The sequence below is a fragment of the Symsagittifera roscoffensis genome, chromosome 1 (assembly GCF_963678635.1).
Source record: "Symsagittifera roscoffensis chromosome 1, txSymRosc1.1, whole genome shotgun sequence".
Lineage (NCBI taxonomy): Eukaryota > Metazoa > Xenacoelomorpha > Acoela > Convolutidae > Symsagittifera > Symsagittifera roscoffensis.
Genome location: NC_087062.1, coordinates 85,935,530 through 85,956,536, shown reverse-complemented (window position 1 = coordinate 85,956,536; position 21,007 = coordinate 85,935,530). Strand labels below are relative to the sequence as shown.

The following is a 21,007-nucleotide window of genomic DNA, read 5'->3' as shown; positions in this document are numbered from 1 at the left end:
CGACATACAATTTCGATGACTTGACTTCAAACGACGTATTTTTTGTGTAAAAAAGTGTAGCGTGAAAAAATCCTTAAATCTAGCTTCAAGTCATTGTAATTTTTTTTTTTTCAGATTATAAACAGTTTGCTTAAATGTTACCTTTGATTTTGTTCAAATAAGAATAGTTGTTGTTGTTATTGTATATGGTTGCCCGAAAATATGTGTAAAATACGGACTTGACTGCGATCCTTAGAGGGGGGGGGGTAGTTACGGGGAGGGGCACTGCTTGTGGACGCCTAAAATCCTTAGGGGGCGTCAAAAAGTTTAGTAGCTACAAATTAAATTGTTGTATTGCGCCTGCTTTTCACTGAAAAAACGCTTGGAACCTAATTTTAGGATCCAAATTTTTTTGAGGCCTCCCTCCTATGATTATCACCCAGCACAGTATCAATGCTGGTTCCCTGGCGAAAGCGACAATTAGTTATGAGAATAAGATAATTCGCAAGAGGTGATAAATCGTACCAGGCAACAGTTAGTAGTTTTTAATTGGTATGAGGGGATAAAGAACCAGCTTTTAAAGTTCCTAACAACTGGGTCGTAAGAATGATAATACGCTACACAACTATATTAAAATATTACAAGCTTAAATTTTGTAACGGTCACTATGCGCAAGAAGAACTAATTTTTGAGGTGTGAGCGCGCGCCAAAAAAAAAAAAATTTCTGCCAAAAAATATTTTTATTGAAAAATGGCACTTTTGGTCTATTTTTTTCTAAAATTTGCGTAGAAATTTTTAGAAAAATTGTGTCTTAAGTTTTATGCAAGACCTCGGAAACAAAAATTTGACAAAAAGGGGGGTTAGAAAAAAAGCCGTCAAAATTTTTCAAATGGTCCACCAATGGAAGTCTTTTGAATTGAGTACAGTGCCTGTTTGTCACGCTATCTATTTTCGTTTAACTCTTTTGTTTAATACTAATCTTAACTCGACTGTTATCAATAGGAATACTGAAAATACAAAATGCAAGTGGGTTATGAGTTCAATTTTATTCCATATGGTTTATTATTAGTCTGACATATGAAAACAGTCAATACTTACAAAAAGGTTTTTAGGAGCTAGTTAAGAAATCCGATTGATTAATATTTAATACTCTGCAATCAGATAAAAGGCAAAAAGCATTAATTTGAATGAAAAGCTGAACTGATATCAACAAAACTGCTCGTATATCAGGGCAAAGCCCTGAGTGTTCCGACTGTGCCCTAATTTATATCGAATAGTTTTTGGTAACAGAAAATTTTGAAAACCTATAAACTTTGGACAATATCAAAGTGTAAAATTTTGAATCGTAAGAAATTGATACGACCACCAATTAGCTAGCCTCAATTCATTTTGGAACGATTTTGTTGAGCGAGATAAATCGCCACGCATAAATAATTCGCTTTAAGCTCTCAGCATTAAGGATAAACTTTTCAAAGCGCGCATGATTCAGTCCAGAACATGGCAAATTGGGCAATTTGCAAACGCCCAGAACTTTACAAAAAATAATCGGAGGTTAAATATCTTTGTACATTTGAACTCAGGAAGTCGATATCTTCAATAAGGTATAAAAAAGTTTTTGCTGAAAATTATTATTTCGATCGGTAAAAATTGACTGAATAAAAAAATCACACCGAGCTTAAATATTCCGCTTTCTTCGAAAGTCGGAACAATAAAGAAAGCAACCAAATTTCATTAAAATTTCAAGAAAGCTAAAAAGTAGGAAAAGGGTGAATGGGTGAACTCAGATATAAATTTACGTTCTCAACCCTGACTCCATAAATCTAGCAACTCACAGCTTACATAAAGCGACCTTACATTAAATCAACCAACCAACAACACTGCACTGCAATTCTTTGGACTTTATTGAACAAACCCGAACGTTGACTTTTCCGATTTTTTTTCAGATGGCACAATTGCCTAGCATACAGATGAGTGATTAACTGCCTGCTGAGAAAGAAATTTTGCTATATTCAAATGGCTAGACTGAGCCTATAGAATCTCCCATAAGAAAAACCAGTGACGAAACAAATTGACGTCAAAATGTACATCAAAAGCATTTTTTTGCACACGTGCCAATCTACTCAAAAATTTTGCAAGCGCCAATAAAACGATTTAGTTTCGGGTTTATCGGTGATCGGCTTCGTTGAACTCAAGAAATTACGATCAACCACTACAAACTTGTGAATTCTATGTTCAGTTACAAAACCAGTTTCTCTGAAAGCAGTCGTAAAAAAACTACATGAAACAGTCAGCGTGACTAGTTATTTTTCGATTTGTACTGATAAGGATTTTTTCATAAAAAAATAATTACTATTTGGTTAATTTGATAATTTGACTCATACACAACTTTTTTTTGTAAAAGTTATTACTGTGTACGAATATATGTTTTTATCATTACACAACAATAATTTGGTCTTAAATGAAAAAAAAATCATAAGTCACTAAAAATTGTGGCAGATACATTTATCACACTCTCTGTGACATTTCAGAATTGACTCAACGTATATAAACCAATATTTGGGTTTCAAATTATTGCAAATAAGCTGTAATTCACAAAAAAAATGCTGCAAAAATTGACCATCACGAGGTAATTTTTTTTTCGAAAAAGTGACGCATGAAAATTGCAAGGAAGCAATTAGATTCATTTAAATTTTAGAATTTTTCAATGACTGCTTCTTAGGTCATTCTCACGATACAACCATAATCATGTCATGCCTATTGCTTCAACTTTAATTTTTTGGCTTTTTAGACAAAATTTTAAAAGTACTAGCTAACAATTTACAATTAAAATTTAAAACTTCTAGGATCAGGGTAAAACTTTGATTGTTTTAACTGCCTTTGAAACTCTATGGAGTAGTTTTCTCTTTAAAAACTTGATGATAATTTTGAAAAGAAAACAAAGTTAGCTCAATATTTTTTGAGAAAACTATAACCCCACACGCTATAGAAAATTCAAAATGATACTTTTTGCATATACAAAGTATTAAACAGACCAAATAGCATAAACCTAAAATCAATTCAGATTGGTTTTTATGAGGGATTAAATCTCCGCTCACTCCGAGCACAAAACATAGTGCAAGCTATTTATCCCAAATTGGCCAATTGCTAGTCTTCAAACCCTCATAAATTTACATACAAGACTGCTCGTATATCAGAGCGAAGCCTTGAATGTTCCGACTGTCCCTTAATTTTCATATCGAATAAAATTTGGGAAAAGAAAATATTGAAAACCTATAATTTTTTGACAATATCAAAGTGTAAAACTTTGAGTCGTACGAAATTTATACGACCGATTAACTAGCCTCCATTCAATTTGGAACAATTTTGCTGTGCGGTATAATTCGCGACGCGTAAACAATTCGCGTTACGCTTGTAGCATTATGAAATAAACTCTTCAAAGCGCGCATAACTTAGTACAGAAATTGAAAAATTTGGCAAAAAACAACTTTTGTTGAAAACTGTTATTTCGATCAGCGAAAATTGAGTGAATAAAAATAACCACACCGAGCATAAATATTCCGTTTTCTTCGAAAGACGGACCAAAAAAGATCACCGGTTAAAAGTCTTCCTAAATCAGAGCTCAAGACAACAACACTCTTTTGCTTGATGAAAAATTTTGTCAAAACATTTTAGTCTAAAAGTCACAACTTTTCCGGAGAAAAAACCACCCGAGCACAAATATTCTGTCATCTTCTGTCACCATAAACAATTCATATATTTGGATATTAGGGGTTAGGGGAAAAATAACTAGTGATGAAGTTCGTTCAAATAAGGCAAAAGAGACAACTCAATTGGAGTTAATAAAAAAACTAACTCAAATTGAGCCTTATTATTTGGCCGCTTGTTTCGTTTCTGGAAGGTAAGTCTGAAGCTTTGCATTTTTTTATTTATTGTTCCGACTTTCGGTACGAAAGTAACGGAATATTTGTGCTCGGGGTGGGTTTTTTTTTTTCTTCAGACAAATTTCGACTTTTTACCTAGCCATTTTTGACGGAATTTTTTTATATCATTCGAAAGCCATTGTTGTCTTGAGCTTAAATTTGAAAAGATATTTCACCTGTGATCATTTTTCGTATAGTTATGAGGGTTTAAAGATTGCCATTTTGGTCATTTTGAGCAATTTGGGACAATTAACGCGCGATATAATTCGCGCTATTAACGCGTAAGCGGAGATTTAATCCGTCTTATAAATCGTTCCAAATTGGTTGAACGAAGCTTATTTGCCATAATTGGTTGGTTACAAGGAACGAAATCTCTCTTTTTGTACTTTATATGGCGTGTGGGGGGATGATTTTCATAAAAAATTTCAAATTTTAGAAAAAAAAATTTTCATTTTATTTTATTTCATTTAATTTTTTTATGCTATTACTGCTGCTCCATAAACCTTAAAAGGCAGTCGGAACATTCAGGGCTTCGCCCTGATACGAGCATTCTTGTTAGAATCTTTGTTTTTGTTTGAAAATTTATGTTTTTCAATATCAAAAATTACTTCATAAATGTTAAAGGGTAGAGTAGTGGAATTTAAAGCGTTGCCCTGACACAAATAGTTTGCTGAACGTGCAGTTTAGATAAGCCATAACAGTTTTGTTTTTTCAACTTAGGTTTTTAATGACCGTATTTACTATTTTACCTTTTTTCAACCAAAGATATTGTTTGAATGGCTGCCGCAAAGATACTTTAAAGGGCTTCTCATGGCTCCGCCTTGTAATTTCTCCATCCTGGATAAATTAATGGCTTATGTGAGCTAAAATTTCAAAAAGAAAGTTTGTTTATGGCAATAGGTTGATCCTTTGAACAACTTTCAAAATCTGTGGTAGTATTTGTGCTTCTGAGAGGTACTCTTATTGTGAAAAGCCCATCAGTCTTTGATTTGGTTGATTTGAGGCGCTTTGAATTCGCGTATTGGAAAGAATCTTCAAATTGCTCGATAGATATTTTCAAATTGAGAAAAAGAAAAGTGTTTACAAGGCAATTAGAGTAGATTTCAATAAAAGGCACTTCGAATTACGTGTACGCACCAATTTTTAACTTCAATGAAAACGGCGGAAAGGCCTGAAAACATGAGAGAGTTAGTTGTGAGCTCCTTAAAAAAGTCAAAAATTTGCAGTCGGGTAGACTTCTCCGGAAATCATACTATTTTCTTTTGTCCCTAGAAAGTTTTAACCATGCCTTATTTCACAGACGAATCTGTCGTATTTTGTAAATTCGAATCCCTGAAAAATAATATAATCATTTCTTTTCGTTTATATTTCATTAGCTATTCGCTTTTGGGGCATTTGAATAAAATTGTCATTAGATGAAATCTGTAAACTGATATGGAGAAAACAAAAAAGAAAGGGAAAGCGGATTTTCTTAGATAAAAAGTTTAGATGGTGAGAATAAGACTCACTTGGGAAGAAGAGGCTGGAAGTAAAAGGGCGTTTTTATCTATCGAGAAAGGGAGGTGTATTCGAAAAATAGGCAACTAAAGGCCATCTATAATAAAGTTTCACGTTCATTTTTTTTACAGATTTAGCGGATATCCGATACTCAATTTGATTAGCCCATTTTAATATTGACCAATTGTTTCGAGTTTTCTTTGTTTGCAAAATTTTCTACTGGCTCGCAAAATTGCTTGTCGTTCAGACTTTTGAAGAAAGGCAAAATATTTATGCTTGGCAAGATTTTTTGTATTTCAATTTTCGATTTTTTAGCCAAACGTTTTCTATAATCTGAAAGATAATCTTGCCCGAAGCTCAAAAACAAAAAATTTTCAAATGTGATCCTTTTTTGTTAAATAGGGGGTTTGAAATTTGCTAATTTAGCTTATTTGGGCAAGTAATATGCGATCATTTGCTTTCTTACAACACGTGTAATTGGCGGAATAAGACTATCCAAATTGAGTTTAGGCCGGTCAGTTGGTCTTAGTGTTATGATTCAAGACGATACATACATTCTTTTCTATTTAACATTACATGTAGGGGGAGAAGAGGGAGATTTTTGTGTTACTTTTGATGCAAATATTTGATGCAAAACTTTTTAATTGGCCTAAAACTACCCGGGTTGACCTCCATACACCGAAAAAGCTTATCCTACAATTCCATACAACAAAAATCATTATCATACAATTCCATACATCAAGTGTATGGAGAAAATGCTTGCCATACAATTTTCATACTTTTTCTAATATCAATAGAAATTAAAAATTAAACAATTTCTGCGGCTTTTTCAAAACAGTTCAACAGACTGGTAACGGAAAAAACTGACTTCAAATTTTTTTTTAACAAAAAATGCTTGCCATACAATTTTCATATATGATAATTGTATGACAAGCATTTACGCCATAAGGAATAATTTTTTCAAAAATTTTTGCAAACCTGTTATTGAAAACTTCAAATGAGTTGTGAAAAATTCTTAATAATTTTTTTCTGAAGGATGAGAACGAATTGCGAAAACAAATCCGTTCAAATCCAAGTAAAGGAGAAGCAACCAAGAACAAAAAAAAATAGAACTTTCGTTTAATTTTTTTCTCTCGAAAATTGTTTGATGTAAGTGACCTCTTCTGGAATCTGTAAATAAATCAAATATGAAAAAAAAAATTGGGAAATTTTATTTTTCTTTCAAGCAAACAAAATTTACATTTGCGATGTTTGGTGAAAACTGTTGGTGATACGTAGTTTGTTATTGTAGCTTATGGTAGTTTTTCAAATTTTGGTTGAAAAAACTCCTCAGTCGATTGTTTTAACTGCGGTCAAATTGTTTCGAAACGTTTTTCTCCGATCGCTTTCCCCGACTGCATCTGTATAACGCTTATGCAAGCAAAAAAAATCCGACAACAATTCCATTACTTCAGCTTTGCGCGACCCATGTTGCGACTTTGCGTGACCCAAATTTATGTTGATTTTTTTTCTGTTTTCTTGCACGTGTAATACCGTTCTTTATAGAAAATGTATTAGTGGATTTAAGAAGTAGTGGATTCACGATGTTGGAGAGATTTGCCGGAAGTTTTCTCCCAGATATGCAAGTTTTTTTTTCAAAAAAAATTGATATATTACCTTTTCCAGTACTCACACCCTAAAATCATGATTAGGACATTGCTGCTATCTAAAGAGTTGAGAAGATCTCTTGCAGAAAATTAAGAAGCTGTGGTTGCAACTTCTTAAAAAAAAATTGTTTCTCAGGTTTTTTTCTCTGTTCGCAGATTGCACTGCTTATAAGATGGGTTTTGATGTAATTTGTGCCGCATTTGAAAAAAAAATTCCAAAAACTGTTTTTCATACAATTTTCATAAATGACAAATTTTTAGTCATACAATTTCCATTTATGGTAAAAATGTTTGTCGTACAATTTCCATTTATGGGAAAATGTTTATCATAGAGTTTTCATACAATTTCCTGTACTTATGGAATTGTATGGAATTGCATCAAAAGAAATTACCCATTTATGAGAGATGTATGATAAGCATTTTTGGTCAACCCGGGTATTCAGGGCTTTGTTCTGATATGTAAAGAGTCTTGTTTCAATTTGAAATAGTTTCAAGCCAAACTGAATTATCTGCTACTGTGCCCAAAAAACTGAGACCACTGCGCAAATATTTTAATCAAAATTGGCTTCATAAGACGCAGCACCGAGTAAAGTTTGACAAATAATTACATGATGTTCTTCTTTTCAAAAATTAACTTGAATTTTTTGCCGTTCTCAAAACAAATTTTCTGATGAAAACTATAGGTCTGAATCATCTTAAAAACTTTTTCAATACTTTGATTAAATGCATTACTGTGTTAGCCCAACCGTGTAGCAGTAACTGAATAAGGAGGATAAAATTGTACCAAAATCACACCACAAAACGTTTTTTTTTTAACATTCAAGTTTTTCAGATATCTCAATTCGTCAAAACTGTACTTTACGACAAAAAAATGTACCTATTATGAAAAAAAGCAACAACTTGCATTCAGAAGAAAGAACTCTCAGCTCTTGTGGCCGGAATTGTGCGAACTGTCAAAACTCATTCAAATCAAAATAATTAAAAGTTGATCTAAATATATTTCGAGTATTGAGACGCAACGTCTAATAAAGTCAACTATTAAAAACAAATCAAACTATGTAAGAAATTTCATGAATATATTGCAGCAAGTACTACTGCACTACTGTTTTCATGAAGTCGCATTGATATGAGAATTCTTAATGTTTGTTCTATTTGTTTGATTCAGTCACTTGCAACATTTTCGATGAAATTTTCGAGAAAATGCGGAATATTTTGTTTGCTCAGTCAAACTTCGCGGATCAAAATCAAGTTTTATTAAAAAAAAATTTTTCATCTTTTTGAAGATATGGAATTTGTGATTTCAAATTACAAAAAGATATTTTACCTTCAAATTTTTTTAGTTCTTGTAGTTTGAATATTGTCAATTTGGCCATGCTTTGTGAGGATTTTCTTGGGATGTTTTACTTTGACATTTTTCGAAACTTACAAAATTTAAGATATGTTTTCAAACAAATATTCAATAGCGATTGTGGGCGTAAGGATCAGGGCTTTGCTCTGATGTACGAGCAGTCTTATTTGAAGTTTAAAATATTTGATTCAATTTATAATAGCTAATCTAAATGAGCTCCGGAGGTCTGCCAAAGGATATGGAATTTGTGATATCTGAGCTCCGAAGATATGGAATTTGTGATTTCAAATTAAAAAAGATATTTTACCTTCAAATTTCTTGTAGTTCTTGTAGTTTGAAAATTGTCAATTTGGCCATGTTCTGTGTGGATTTTCTTGGGATGTTCTACTTTGACATTTTTCGAAACTTATAAATTTAAGATATGTTTTCAAACAAATATTCAATAGCGATTGTGGGCGTAAGGATCAGGGCTTTGCTCTGATGTACGAGCAGTCTTATTTGAAGTTTAAAATATTTGATTCAATTTATAATAGCTAATCTAAATGAGCTCCGGAGGTCTGCCAAAGGATATGGAATTTGTGATATCTGAGCTCCGAAGATATGGAATTTGTGATTTCAAATTAAAAAAGATATTTTACCTTCAAATTTCTTGTAGTTCTTGTAGTTTGAAAATTGTCAATTTGGCCATGTTCTGTGTGGATTTTCTTGGGATGTTCTACTTTGACATTTTTCGAAACTTATAAATTTAAGATATGTTTTCAAACAAATATTCAATAGCGATTGTGGGCGTAAGGATCAGGGCTTTGCTCTGATGTACGAGCAGTCTTATTTGAAGTTTAAAATATTTGATTCAATTTATAATAGCTAATCTAAATGAGCTCCGGAGGTCTGCCAAAGGATATGGAATTTGTGATATCTGAGCTCCGAAGATATGGAATTTGTGATTTCAAATTAAAAAAGATATTTTACCTTCAAATTTCTTGTAGTTCTTGTAGTTTGAAAATTGTCAATTTGGCCATGTTCTGTGTGGATTTTCTTGGGATGTTCTACTTTGACATTTTTCGAAACTTATAAATTTAAGATATGTTTTCAAACAAATATTCAATAGCGATTGTGGGCGTAAGGATCAGGGCTTTGCTCTGATGTACGAGCAGTCTTATTTGAAGTTTAAAATATTTGATTCAATTTATAATAGCTAATCTAAATGAGCTCCGGAGGTCTGCCAAAGATCTGCGCAAATCGAATGTGAGTGATCGCGTTAAGCTTAGATCATAACAAAAAGCGCAAAAAAATTGGTCAGAAGAGATAAATTATAATCTCAAAAAATTTCTTGAAATCAGAGATTTATTGCATCATTTGTAACTGGAAAAACAAGTAAAACATATTCATCTTGATACTCGTTTACTGCCAATTCCCTACTTTTTTTAAATTCAGTACCTTAAACTGAGCTAGACTCTCATAACAGAAGACCCGAAAGCTCGAAAAATACTCGTGCGTATTATAAGTGAGTATTCGAACTTCTGAAAGAAAAAACATTTTTAAAAATCAGTCAGTTTTTGAATGATGTTTGATTGGTCAAAAAATATGGCGCACTCGGTTTTTCTTCCATGAGAACAGATACTGAACTACCGCGCCCAAAATAGATTGCCGGTAAAATGACCAAACCAATTTGCAAATGAGACATTTGGCAAAAAAATCAAGGCAATTCGGCCGTAGGCATTTCAGTCAATTTATTATTTATCGACTACAAACTGCATTGGCATGTAGCGTGTATCTTCGAAACGAGAGGAATAGTTTGTAAGAATCAGTGCTCATCTGGATTGTTTCAGACTTCTCGAACTAAAATTAGCTGAAATGTCTCAGTTTTACATTGGCTGACTTGTCTGCTGTACTTTTGCGAAAAAAAAAGTCCTAAAAGAAAAGTCTTAAGTCACCTTACGCGATAGTAAATGATTTCTAAAGAGCTTAAGGATGTATCTTCTGCATCATTAAAAGAGCCCATTACTATAGAATTTCATCTAAACACGATTTCTTTTAAACATAGTCGTTGAAGCTGCCGGTTTTGTTATGCGGCGTGGGAAAAACTTGAGGAGTTTAAAGGTGCAGGAATTTAAGGGAGTAGGAAAACTGGAAGTCTCGTGAATCAGTACAAAACCTTTACTTCAAAATGTTGCGAAGTGTTGCTTCAGAATGATCGGTTCTAAGAGGAGTCTTTTTAAGATAGTGGGCGGCTTTTGAAAAACGGCCCAGATTTGAATGGTTTCTGACCGTTTTTTTTTTTTTCAAATTAACCATTCAAAAGCCGCCCTTTATATAAAAAACGCTCAAAATTTAATCAAATCTTTCATTGTGAAGCAAGACGTTTTGAACCCAATTGGCTAAACAACAACTGAAACCACTCAAAAGTTACTTGAAACTCAGCGCAAAATCTCGACTTGGCGCAAATTCTCTTGAAACTCGGCGCGCGCGAAATCTTAACTCTGTTTCACAGTAGTGCAAATGCGTTTTTACCTTCAGCGGGGGTGTTTTTGGGATGACTCTGGCGTCACTCCAGAACTGAATGAGGTAGAAATCCAGGGTAGTCTCGCTCGAAATGTCTCGCATGCTTTCAAGATGTATGAACACACAGACTCGTACTGCACTCTCGTTGAAGTCGGGGCGGTGAAATTTATTGTAGGGTTCTTCGTTTGGATTTGTCATCAAAAGATCCTCGAATATAAAGCTTCCTTTTAAGGTAGAAAGGAAAAACAATAGGAAAAAATTCACACCCAGTTTGTTGAGCAGCATTTTAAAAAGTAAAATAGGTGTTTAAAATAACGAAAATGTATTTTTTTGCATTAAATGTCTGATAAGAGCACAATAATGGCAATTTATGACAATATTGGAATTTTTATATAAGCAATCAATCAATAAAAAGGGAATTATTAAAAAAATGCAACTGCTGTTTGTACGTGATATTCTTCGGCAATCATTGCCATATATTTACATTTATGAGCTTCCTAGATAAAAGTTCTTCAAATTACACATTTTTATGATAAGATAATTTCTAATTTTCAGGTGGAAGCGGATAAAAAAGGAAACAGCGATCAATAAAAAAGACTACTTAATTCTTATTCGCTGTAAATCCTTAAGTCCGATGGTAAAGTAACGGCATACGCCTTTTTATCATTCCCATACTGCTGAAATTATCCGCTTTTAAGCTAGAATATAATAGAGCAAAATCATATCTGAGCGAAAACATTGTCTGATTTGTTGGTTCGAGTAGCAAAAGAATGATTATTGGTAGCCTTGCCTGATAGGAAAATAACAGTCGCGCTACCTGGGCCTATCTGACTATTGGGTTGTTTGAACTCCTAATAAAAACACTGGGTATCTCCGAAACGGCTCAAATTTGAATTAGTATTCTCAAGGCGCCTCTAAATTTATGGACCGACTGACCGGAATAAAGAATTTGATGTTTTAACAACTTACTATGGAAAAAGTGGAAAATACGGAAACATGTAATTTTCTGTGGAACAATTCACTGTCCTAAGCGATCCTAAACCCAGTTTTTTCTAACGAACAATCATCAAAGGTGAAATTTAACGAGGGATCGAAAAAAGATCTGAATATTATGAAATCATAACTAAATCCTGGTCACAAGAGCTTTGAAAAACTTTTTAAAAATGCATTTTTCAAACTCGCTTGTTCCGAAAAACACTGAAAACATGGGAAAAAAATATTTCATTTAAATTCATTTAAATTCATCGTGCAACAAGAGAAATTTGATAACAACTGAAAACGTTTAAAAAGCTATTTCGGTGACAACAAAATTTTTGGGGAGTGCAATAAAAATTTCGTCGGAAATTGCTAGTTGAAAAATCAAAAATTGTCTCTAGAAAAAACCAATCTTAGCAGAAAGTAAGAAAAATAGGCTAATTGTATAAATTGATAGTTGCAAAGGGTTGGTTTGAAAAATTTAGTTTCCTTTAGCACGACTTGATAAACTATTATAAATTAAACTTTTCAAACCAATCTTATCCCTTTTTACTCTATGTTCTAACTAATTCTAATTCATTCTGCTCTCAATTCCAAATTTAACCTATGCAGTTTATCATGAGCCAAACACGAAAGCTTGTATCAGGGCGAAACTCTGATTTTTCAGACTGCCTTTTATAGCTAATGGAGCAGCGTTTGCTTTAATAAAAATGATGAACTTTACGGAAAATGATCACAATTGAAAAAAAAAGTTTTTAATTTGAGCTCAGGACAACAATGTTTCTGGGATGATATCAAAAAAATACATTCAAAATGGCTAGTTAAAGCTAAGAAATTTATCTGGTGGGAAAAACACTCCAGCACAAATATTCCGTCACTTTCTTCGAAAGTCGGAAGAATACACATTACAAATCAATTTATACGTGAAGACAAAATACTAAGTATCCACTTAATCGCAAATTCAAGCTAAATATTCCAGAGACGCTATTCACCTCCTCGCAAAAAATTGTATTTTTTTGTCAAAACTAGCTAAAAGTAATCAGCAATCATCACATGCGGCAAAATTGTTTCAAAATTGTTTCAAACGCCGACGAAATTGTTTCATTTTGTCTAATTGGTCAAATGGGCGCAATCCTATTTCTAGTTAACGCATTTTAAAAGAGACCTCCATATGGTAATAGTTTATGACAGTGATTATTGGCTGAACAGCACTAAATTAAATGTATTTTTCAAAGTTTAGTTGGCGGGACGGCGCGGCAATAAGTTTTTTTTTTTACAAAAAAAAACAATTAACAATAGCGATAAAAAGAGCATTTTTCTGGATATTTGTCAACAGCGTAGAAAATTTTCCATCATATTGTCTAAATTAGGGTTTCGGCAGAACTCAAAAAATGAGAAAATACTGATTTAAAAAATTCAACAACTAAGTAAGTTTGAAAAATTGTCAAAGAGCTCTTTAGAAATAACTCAGCCTGCGTTGAAAAAAAAGAAGCACACCGATGAAGATATACGGCGAATCGGTAATAATGCGGTTATAGATATCAATGGTGAACTATCATTAACAGTACTCCTTATCGATTGGAGATATGTCATTTGGGTAGAACCCTAATCTTCTTCAAGAAATTCAGTGACAGAGAAAAAAAAGATTGTTTCTTTTTCCGAAATTAAATTATCAAAAATTTTGACTTGCCGTCTGTATTGTGAGCAACCAATTTCGGACATCGCAAAAAAAAACCTATGGTTATATTAACTTCTGAGGAAGGTTAGAAGTTTCCCAGTCGCATTTTAGCCATGAATGGCCGTTGCTGATTACACCGACTGGCTTACCAGCAGTATGATATTCAAGGGCGGCTAGTTGGCTAGCTACCCAACCTACAATCCAGTTTTCCAATCCATTAAAGCAGGGCTAACTCTTTCCCACGAGGCGACTCATGCAGCACTGAACTCACAGAGCTAATGCAATGTGGCGTCGCCGTGCACGGGTAACCTCAACTTTTTAAACTCCGTAAGGGTATAGTATAGAATAAGGGCCCTCTGGTTCTGGTCTGACCAGCACAAGAAACCCAGGGATTTTATAATCTGTGGCTTCCATCACCGATCGGAGGGCTCTGCGCAAAAGCTAAAAGTCGAGCATTATAAGCGTTTTTTTAAGCACTTGGATTTTTTACATGCACAGTCGTTACCTGCGTTTTATACAAACTTTGCTGTAATCACGTATACCTTATCCGGACCCTTCTAACTGAGGCGAATGTTTGATTTTAGTGCTTTTTCAGGACTGCTTGATAATCTCGGAGTCGACTTGAGCTCTCCCGAGATACTTTTTTGTTGGAAGTGTTTAAAATGTGACAGTACCCAGTTTCTCATCGACGTAGAGGCTGCTGAACGCTATGAGCAACTTTGTCATCATTGCTTTATTTGCTGCCATATTGCAAGCCAAGGGAGTTCTAGTGTTTCTAATAGCGGAGGGGCGAATGTGGAAAAGTTTTGACAAAATTATTGAAGTATAATTAAATATTTATTTAAGTATTATTGAGTTATTGAAGAAACTGAGTCATCAATTTTTTTACAACAAATATGTCGGCATCTTCGCGTTTTTCTTCCCGTACTGTGGCTGAAACTTAGCTGTAATTTTAATAGTTGATTCTTCGTCATGTAGGAGCGGAGATAGGTTTTCAGTAACTTCAGGCTAGAAAAAAATCATTTTAAAAGTTTTTTTTAAAATCCCTTTAAAAAGACTGTAAGGATTTCAATAATGTACCACAGTTAATTCACTACAAATCATCTTTCGAATATGTTAAAAATAAAAATTTAAAAACTTTCGAAATTCAATGTACGGATTCCGGTTTCCGACATCAACCCGTATTTTTCCTTGATTTTCACTAATTTAAAGTTAAAACAACATAATTTAACTCAATTCATTTAGATTAGACGCTCAGCTTAATCGGCTTGACATGTGTTAACACGTTGCAAATTTTTGATGAAATCGTCTGGTTTTCAGTTATGACCGCCATGCCATTGCTAGATGTTTTTCACACAAAATAGAGATTTTTGATGGGTGCTTGTTTGCTCTTGTTCGCAGCAAACCATTATGTAGGTTTCGTTTGTTTCTCTTCTGCTCAATTTTTTTCAGAAATGATTATTTGCTTGTGATAAAAACCCGGGTTGAAGTCCCACCATTAACTATCACTTTTTCTGTAGTATCCCAGTGATCGCTATTTTCCAGCGCTGATTCATGTATAGTTCAGATTTTTTTTTGCACATCTATACCAATGATTCCGTTGATTTTAACTCATTCTAGTAGCTTTCAAAAGAGAGTGTGAGTTGATAAGACCTTTAACTTGAGTATATCTAAGACTTGGTGGCGCAAAGGTAGAATACATGGCTATAAAGCTGAGAGTTGAGGGAGCCAGCCCCTGTAGTTCACTATTTTTGCTCATTTTGATAAGTTTTTTTATCGTTGTTTCATCGCTAAAAATTAACCAAATAAACGATGAATTGTCGATAAAATTTGCTTCTGTGACAATGAACATCGGTAATTCATTGAAAGCGGTCGCTGTTTTTTTTTTCAATTTTTTTTTCGCTAGTTTTCAGTGTGAGCTCAAACCGGGAAGATAATAATTTTTCAGAGCGTGATTTGCTAAAAATTAGAGCGTTTTTGCCTTATGTTATTTTAAATTGGAAGTTTGGATACTTAAGACGTCAAAAAAATATATTTTTTTTGTGATCCTGTAGCTTGCATTCTACTAATAAATTTCGGTTCTGCTCAATTTTCCGCCGCAAATCCGGCACAAAATGCAAAAATTATCCATCAATTTTTTATATAGAGTTTTTTCTTGCACTTCGTTTCAAAACATCGCTTTTTTGCGCTGCAAATTGAGCGGAACAAAAACTTATTCTTTTTTACTTATATATACACGAAAAATAATTGTAGGGAAATAAGTATGTTGCTATGTTTGAATTTGATTTTACTTAACTTTCAATGAAGGCGTAGGTTTGCACGAAAGGTGTTCAAAAGGGATATCGAAGTCGTGATCCATGTCCTTTTATAACCTCATCAAAGACTTCAGACAATTTTTTGATCGTGAATAAAATCATCAAGCAACGCATAAAGCAGCTTGGTATGATTTTTTCCTTCTTGGTATCAAAAAGAGGTCAAATTTCATTATAGCTGTTTTCGCGTTTTATGTTTATCTTACTTCAAACAATACACCAATATTAAGCGTTTTTTTTCTAAATTTTATTACGTAATGAGAACAACGCGTGCTATTTAATAGTAATTTTTTAATCATTACTCTTCGCACACTTTTTTTGCGTTATTGTTGAGTGTAAACAAAGCATTTAAAGTTAATATATGAAATAAAAATCAGCAATCAAATTAAACGTAAAACTTTATTTGCTATTGTAAAGTTGCCTTGCTTAATTCATTAAGTTAGTTTGTAGAGTACTCTTTCTTTTTGTGTCGCAATGGGTGAAACTACATTCTCGGAAGAGGAGATGCAAGTTTTCCGAAAACTCTTTGATGACTGGGACGGAAACAAAGACGGTGTCATCCAGAAAGAAGAGATCGGACCAGCGTTGCGGGCGGCGGGCGCGGACCCGAGCGAGAAAGAGATTTCCGAATTCATGACTCGGGCCGACACTAACAATGACGGAGTCGTGGATTTCAACGAGTTCACCAACATGATCGAAGAAATTAAGCGGACAGTCCCGAAAGAGACTTTGCTTCGAGAAGCTTTCAAGGTAACAAAAATGGACTAAGAGATTCGCAGGTTTTTGTTCCGAAACATGTTTATTAAGAAAAACTCTGAGAGAATGTTCATAATTATTGGAAAAAAAACTGACTTGAGATTTTTTAAAGTTCTAGAGATGGGATGAAATTTACTCTAAAACTACCAGAGTATTCGAGCTTGACATGTAATGAAGAAAGAATTAATCAAGTAACAAATTTCTGAAAACCATCTTTGGTTGTTTTGCTTTCGAACTACAATCGAAATATGTATCTAAAACCGTGACCACCAAGTTTTGCGAGATCTTTCAGGATTCCGCCGTTTTCTCTCAATTTGCGCGAATTCCTTCGTATTCTTCATTCAATTTCTAGTGTCTGGTTAAAAAAATCACGAGTAATGTAACAATAAGCAAAACCATGAAGCAAAAAATATTAAAAGAAGAAACCTGCGAAATCTAGTTTAAAAAAAGGATCTTGATAACTAATTTCCACCTAATTCAATTTTCAGAAATTCAAATTTGGCGGCCACATTTTCCATAGCTTGATAAAATTTAAAATTTTCAGAAAAAAAAATATATACATTGCATTGGTGGGGGGAGTTAACAAGGTCCAAATGGGGGGATAGTTAACCAGATCCAAAAAATCGAAAAATCAAGAAAATAAATATTAATAATTTGTGGAATTTGCTTCATCGTCAAGAACGCGTTTTCTTTTTGAGTTCCACCAATTTATTTTCGCGAGCCTGATGGTGCTTGAGTTATTATGATTAATATTATTAATAAGAATTCCACGGGAGAGTCCGTGTGGGATCATCGACCCTCTGAGATGATTTTCAAGTTGGTAGGTTTCTTATTAAATTTCTGCAGTTGTACCGTACACAATCACAATGCATTTTCCAAGTGCAGGTAACATCTTCATCAAAATCTAAAGTGAAATAATCCCAAAACCATCAAAGAAGGCCTTTCTTGAGAGAACCAATATCTGTAATGTCAACGTAACTTGGTGCTAAATTTGCAAGTCGAGTCGAACGAAACCAGAAGTTCTGTTCACATAGCTTCAACTTTGGGCGTTGTACCTGAAACAAACTAGAAGCAGCAGACCTTGTATTGAAAAGATTTTCCATGGGTGAATAATTGACCGCTTTAGAAATCCAAGAAAGTAAATTCGAGAAAGAATGACAAAAACAATTTGTGCAATGCTTAGACAGAATATATATATATATGAACATTATAAATTTAGAAGCAATTTTTTTCGAAAAACCTATCCAACCCCCCCCCCCCCATCGGAAAATTGTTGAATCAACTTGTTTATGTTTAGTGGGGGGAGGGGGAACGGTATAGAAGAATCACATCATGTTTATTTTTAGGCATTTGATATCAACGGCGACGACAAGGTGTCTTCTCAAGAGCTGAAAGCATTCCTGCAGAAGTACGGTGAGACCCTAACAGACGAAGACGCTGAGGAGCTGATTGGCCTCGGCGACGTTGACGGCGACGGAATGCTGAATGTCGAGGAGTTCATACGCGCGCTTCAAGAGTTCGACTAGCTGAATTGTCAGCGGAATTCAATTCCCAATTCTTTTGAAACTTTTTTGCTCAAGTTTCATTTCAATCAATTATGTAGTATAAAATATTGGTAGAAAAAATTGAGTTGCACGTCTAAAAGCATTTTCAAAATCCACTTTTCATTAGGTCGCTAGGTTGCTAGGATCAAGTTAACATCCTCCCCCCCAAATAGACCAAGTTACGATCCTCCATCCCAGCTTTACATTTGCTAAGCGCTGCATGTAAAATGCTCGATTCTGGTTGGCTGAGAAAAATGCCAACTAAGAACCAAGTTAACATTCTCCACCCAAATAGCTTGGGGGGATGTTAACTTGGTCTGGTCGCTATCCCCCTCTCTTTTGCATCTAGTAACGAATTGCCACCCCTTTAACGGAGCAATTGAACTGCATGTAAATTTTGAACCTGGTTGCGAATCTCCCCTTTTGTAAACGGGGGAAATAGTTAAAGAGATCTTATTTCAGTTCGTATTTAAAAAGCTTTTTGGCTGTTTCACCGCTCTAAAATTAGATCACAATACCTCTAATTTTTACCTTATGAACATAAGTTCACAATTGCCGATTGTTATGAAATTAGCACGCATGGCATTAACTCAAATCAAAACATATTTGGTCTTCGTAATAACATCGTATAACCAAAATTGACCTAAAACGCAAAGTTAGTGGTGGTTGAAAAGAACCGCTACTTTTGTGTTGAAATCTTCAAATTGAATGTATTTTCGGTGGTATATAAGCCAGCCGAAGTGTAAAGCAGCCGAAGTATCAACCATCCAGAAAATACGTAAGTGTTAGATAATAGTTATGTATTAATTATGTAACAGTTGCGAAAGTTATGCAAACTTATTCATATGATGTAACTTTTTGACTGGTTCAAATAGTCCGCCCTTTATCGGTTTGGCTTATTCGGCTCTTTTTCCTTTTCCGCCCACCTCACTCAAACAAGAATTTTATGGTCTAACGAGTGGTTCTACAAGGTTGATTATGAAAACCAAATATGATCTCCATGGCCTAATTAGTCTTGCATGTCAATTTTCATGACAATCGGACAAAGTGAACAGTAACTTCAGATATAAAAAAGGAGAGAGAGAGGGGGGAAGCAAAAAGACCCGCTAATTTTTCGGCTGGTTTATTGTGTCCGACTTTTGTAACGAAAGTAACGGAAAATTTGTGCTCGGGGTGGTTTTTTTTTTCTTCAGACAAATGTCGACTTTTTAACAAGACGTTTTTGACGGAATTTTTTTTGTATCCGAAAGCTATTGTTGCCCTGAGCTTAAAATTGAACAAGAATGCTCGTATCAGGGCGAAGCCCTGAATGTTCTGACTGCCCTTTATGGAGCAGTAATAACATAAATATCGTTAACAAATTAAATGTAATAAAAAAATGGAAACATTTTTTCTAAAGTTTTTGAATGAAAATCATCCCCCACACGCCATATAAACTACAAAAGAATAGATTTGCTACATATAACAAATCAATTATTGCAAATAAGCTTCTTTCAACCAATTTTGAACAATTTCTAAGACGGATTTAATCTCCGCTTACGCGTTAAGAGCTCGAAATATATCGCACGTTAATTGTCCCAATATTGGTCAAAATGGCAATCTTTAAACCCCCATAACTTTACGAAAAATGATGACAGGTGAATTATCTTTTCAAATTTTTTGGTGTTTGAGAAAAAAGGCCTGTTTATTTTTATCTTAGCAAATGAAACAAAAAAAATCATGGTCGGGTTTACAAAAAAAAACCCTCTTTTGATTTTGGGATTATTTTGGGTAAAAAACTCATCCTGGACTACGTTATAAACACAAAAAGTCAAATTTTTTTTGGAAAAATTTTTTCGTAAAATTTATATCAGCACAAAAGCAAGTTTGCAACCAAAAGGGGATTTAAAAAACTTTTACCTCAATTATGTATTTTTTTTAATGAAAAAATGCATATCATACATTTTTCATACATCAAACTATCTGATAAGCATTTTTCCGACCGAAATTTAAATTATGTTTCTGATTGTCAAAATGCCCCCTATCCGAGATATAATTATTTAAATCTTTTTAAAGCTACCCAGATACATTTTTTAGTGATTTTTGAAAATTTCATTTCTTCTAAGACACAATGATTATCTTTTAACTTTCATACATGAAAATTGTATGACAAGTATTTTTTAATCGAAACTTTTAAATCAATTTTTACTGACCAGAAAGCCTCGAAAAAAGCAAATAGATCAAAAAAAAATGTTAATTAAAAAAATTTGAGTTTTTAAAAGAATTTTTAAGTTTTGTATGAATTTTGTATGACAAGCATTTTTTCCATAGTTATCGTATATGAAACTGTACAATAAGCATTTTTTTTTCTATGAACGTCAACCCGGATAGTTTTGAAAATTATTTCTGCATAAAATATTCATTCGAAACAAGCACGCAGAATGTTCTGCTGGAGAAATAGCTATAACGAATAGCTATTTTTCGTTAGTAGGGCAAAATATTAATCATAATTTGGTATTGATTGATGTTTTTGACTTCATAGAAAAAATTGCCCTCAAAATCAGTTTCTCAAAAACCGGTATTTTATCCCGCCAAACTGATTTGAAGGAGGGAGAATAGTACGGTTGATCCGAAATAAGTCCACAGTTAACCATATGAGAGTTTTACACTTTGTAACGAATATCCCCTTTTTTACAAAAAGAGGATATAGTTAAAGAGTTTCAGTTGATATTTTCTGAAATTACCAAAGTTGCTGAGAAAAAAAATAGGTCAAAAATATAATTTTTTTCGGAGCTCGCTTCTACGTCTAATTAAGTGTAAATTGAAAAATATCCTCTAGACAATTTGAAGGTTGATTGACCAAAAACGGAT

The 21,007-nt window shown here is 33.7% G+C and overlaps 2 protein-coding genes across 3 annotated transcripts in view; one reads left to right on the top strand and one right to left on the bottom strand.

Annotated features, from left to right (window-relative positions):
* The window catches only part of LOC134851486 (gamma-aminobutyric acid receptor subunit pi-like), a 42,904-nt gene extending 29,969 nt beyond the window's left edge, over positions 1-12,935 (bottom strand). Inside the window, exons 1-2 of one of the 2 annotated variants that reach the window (XM_063867614.1) lie at positions 12,921-12,935; positions 10,902-11,099 (exon numbers count right to left, since the gene is read on the bottom strand). In XM_063867614.1, the coding sequence (XP_063723684.1) occupies positions 10,902-11,090 (189 nt within the window). In that variant the 5' untranslated portion in view covers positions 11,091-11,099; positions 12,921-12,935. Of the gene's footprint in view, positions 1-10,901; positions 11,700-12,920 lie in introns of those variants that run through there. The other variant, XM_063867605.1, reaches the window with a different exon arrangement.
* A 3,182-nt stretch (positions 12,936-16,117) lies between these two features.
* Positions 16,118-18,253, top strand: LOC134857149 (calmodulin-A-like). The gene is made up of 2 exons (XM_063873525.1): positions 16,118-16,607; positions 17,960-18,253. Exons 1-2 carry the CDS (start codon positions 16,332-16,334, stop codon positions 18,137-18,139), a joined length of 456 nt encoding a protein of 151 aa, XP_063729595.1. The 5' UTR covers positions 16,118-16,331; the 3' UTR covers positions 18,140-18,253.
* The last annotated feature ends 2,754 nt before the right edge of the window (positions 18,254-21,007 follow it).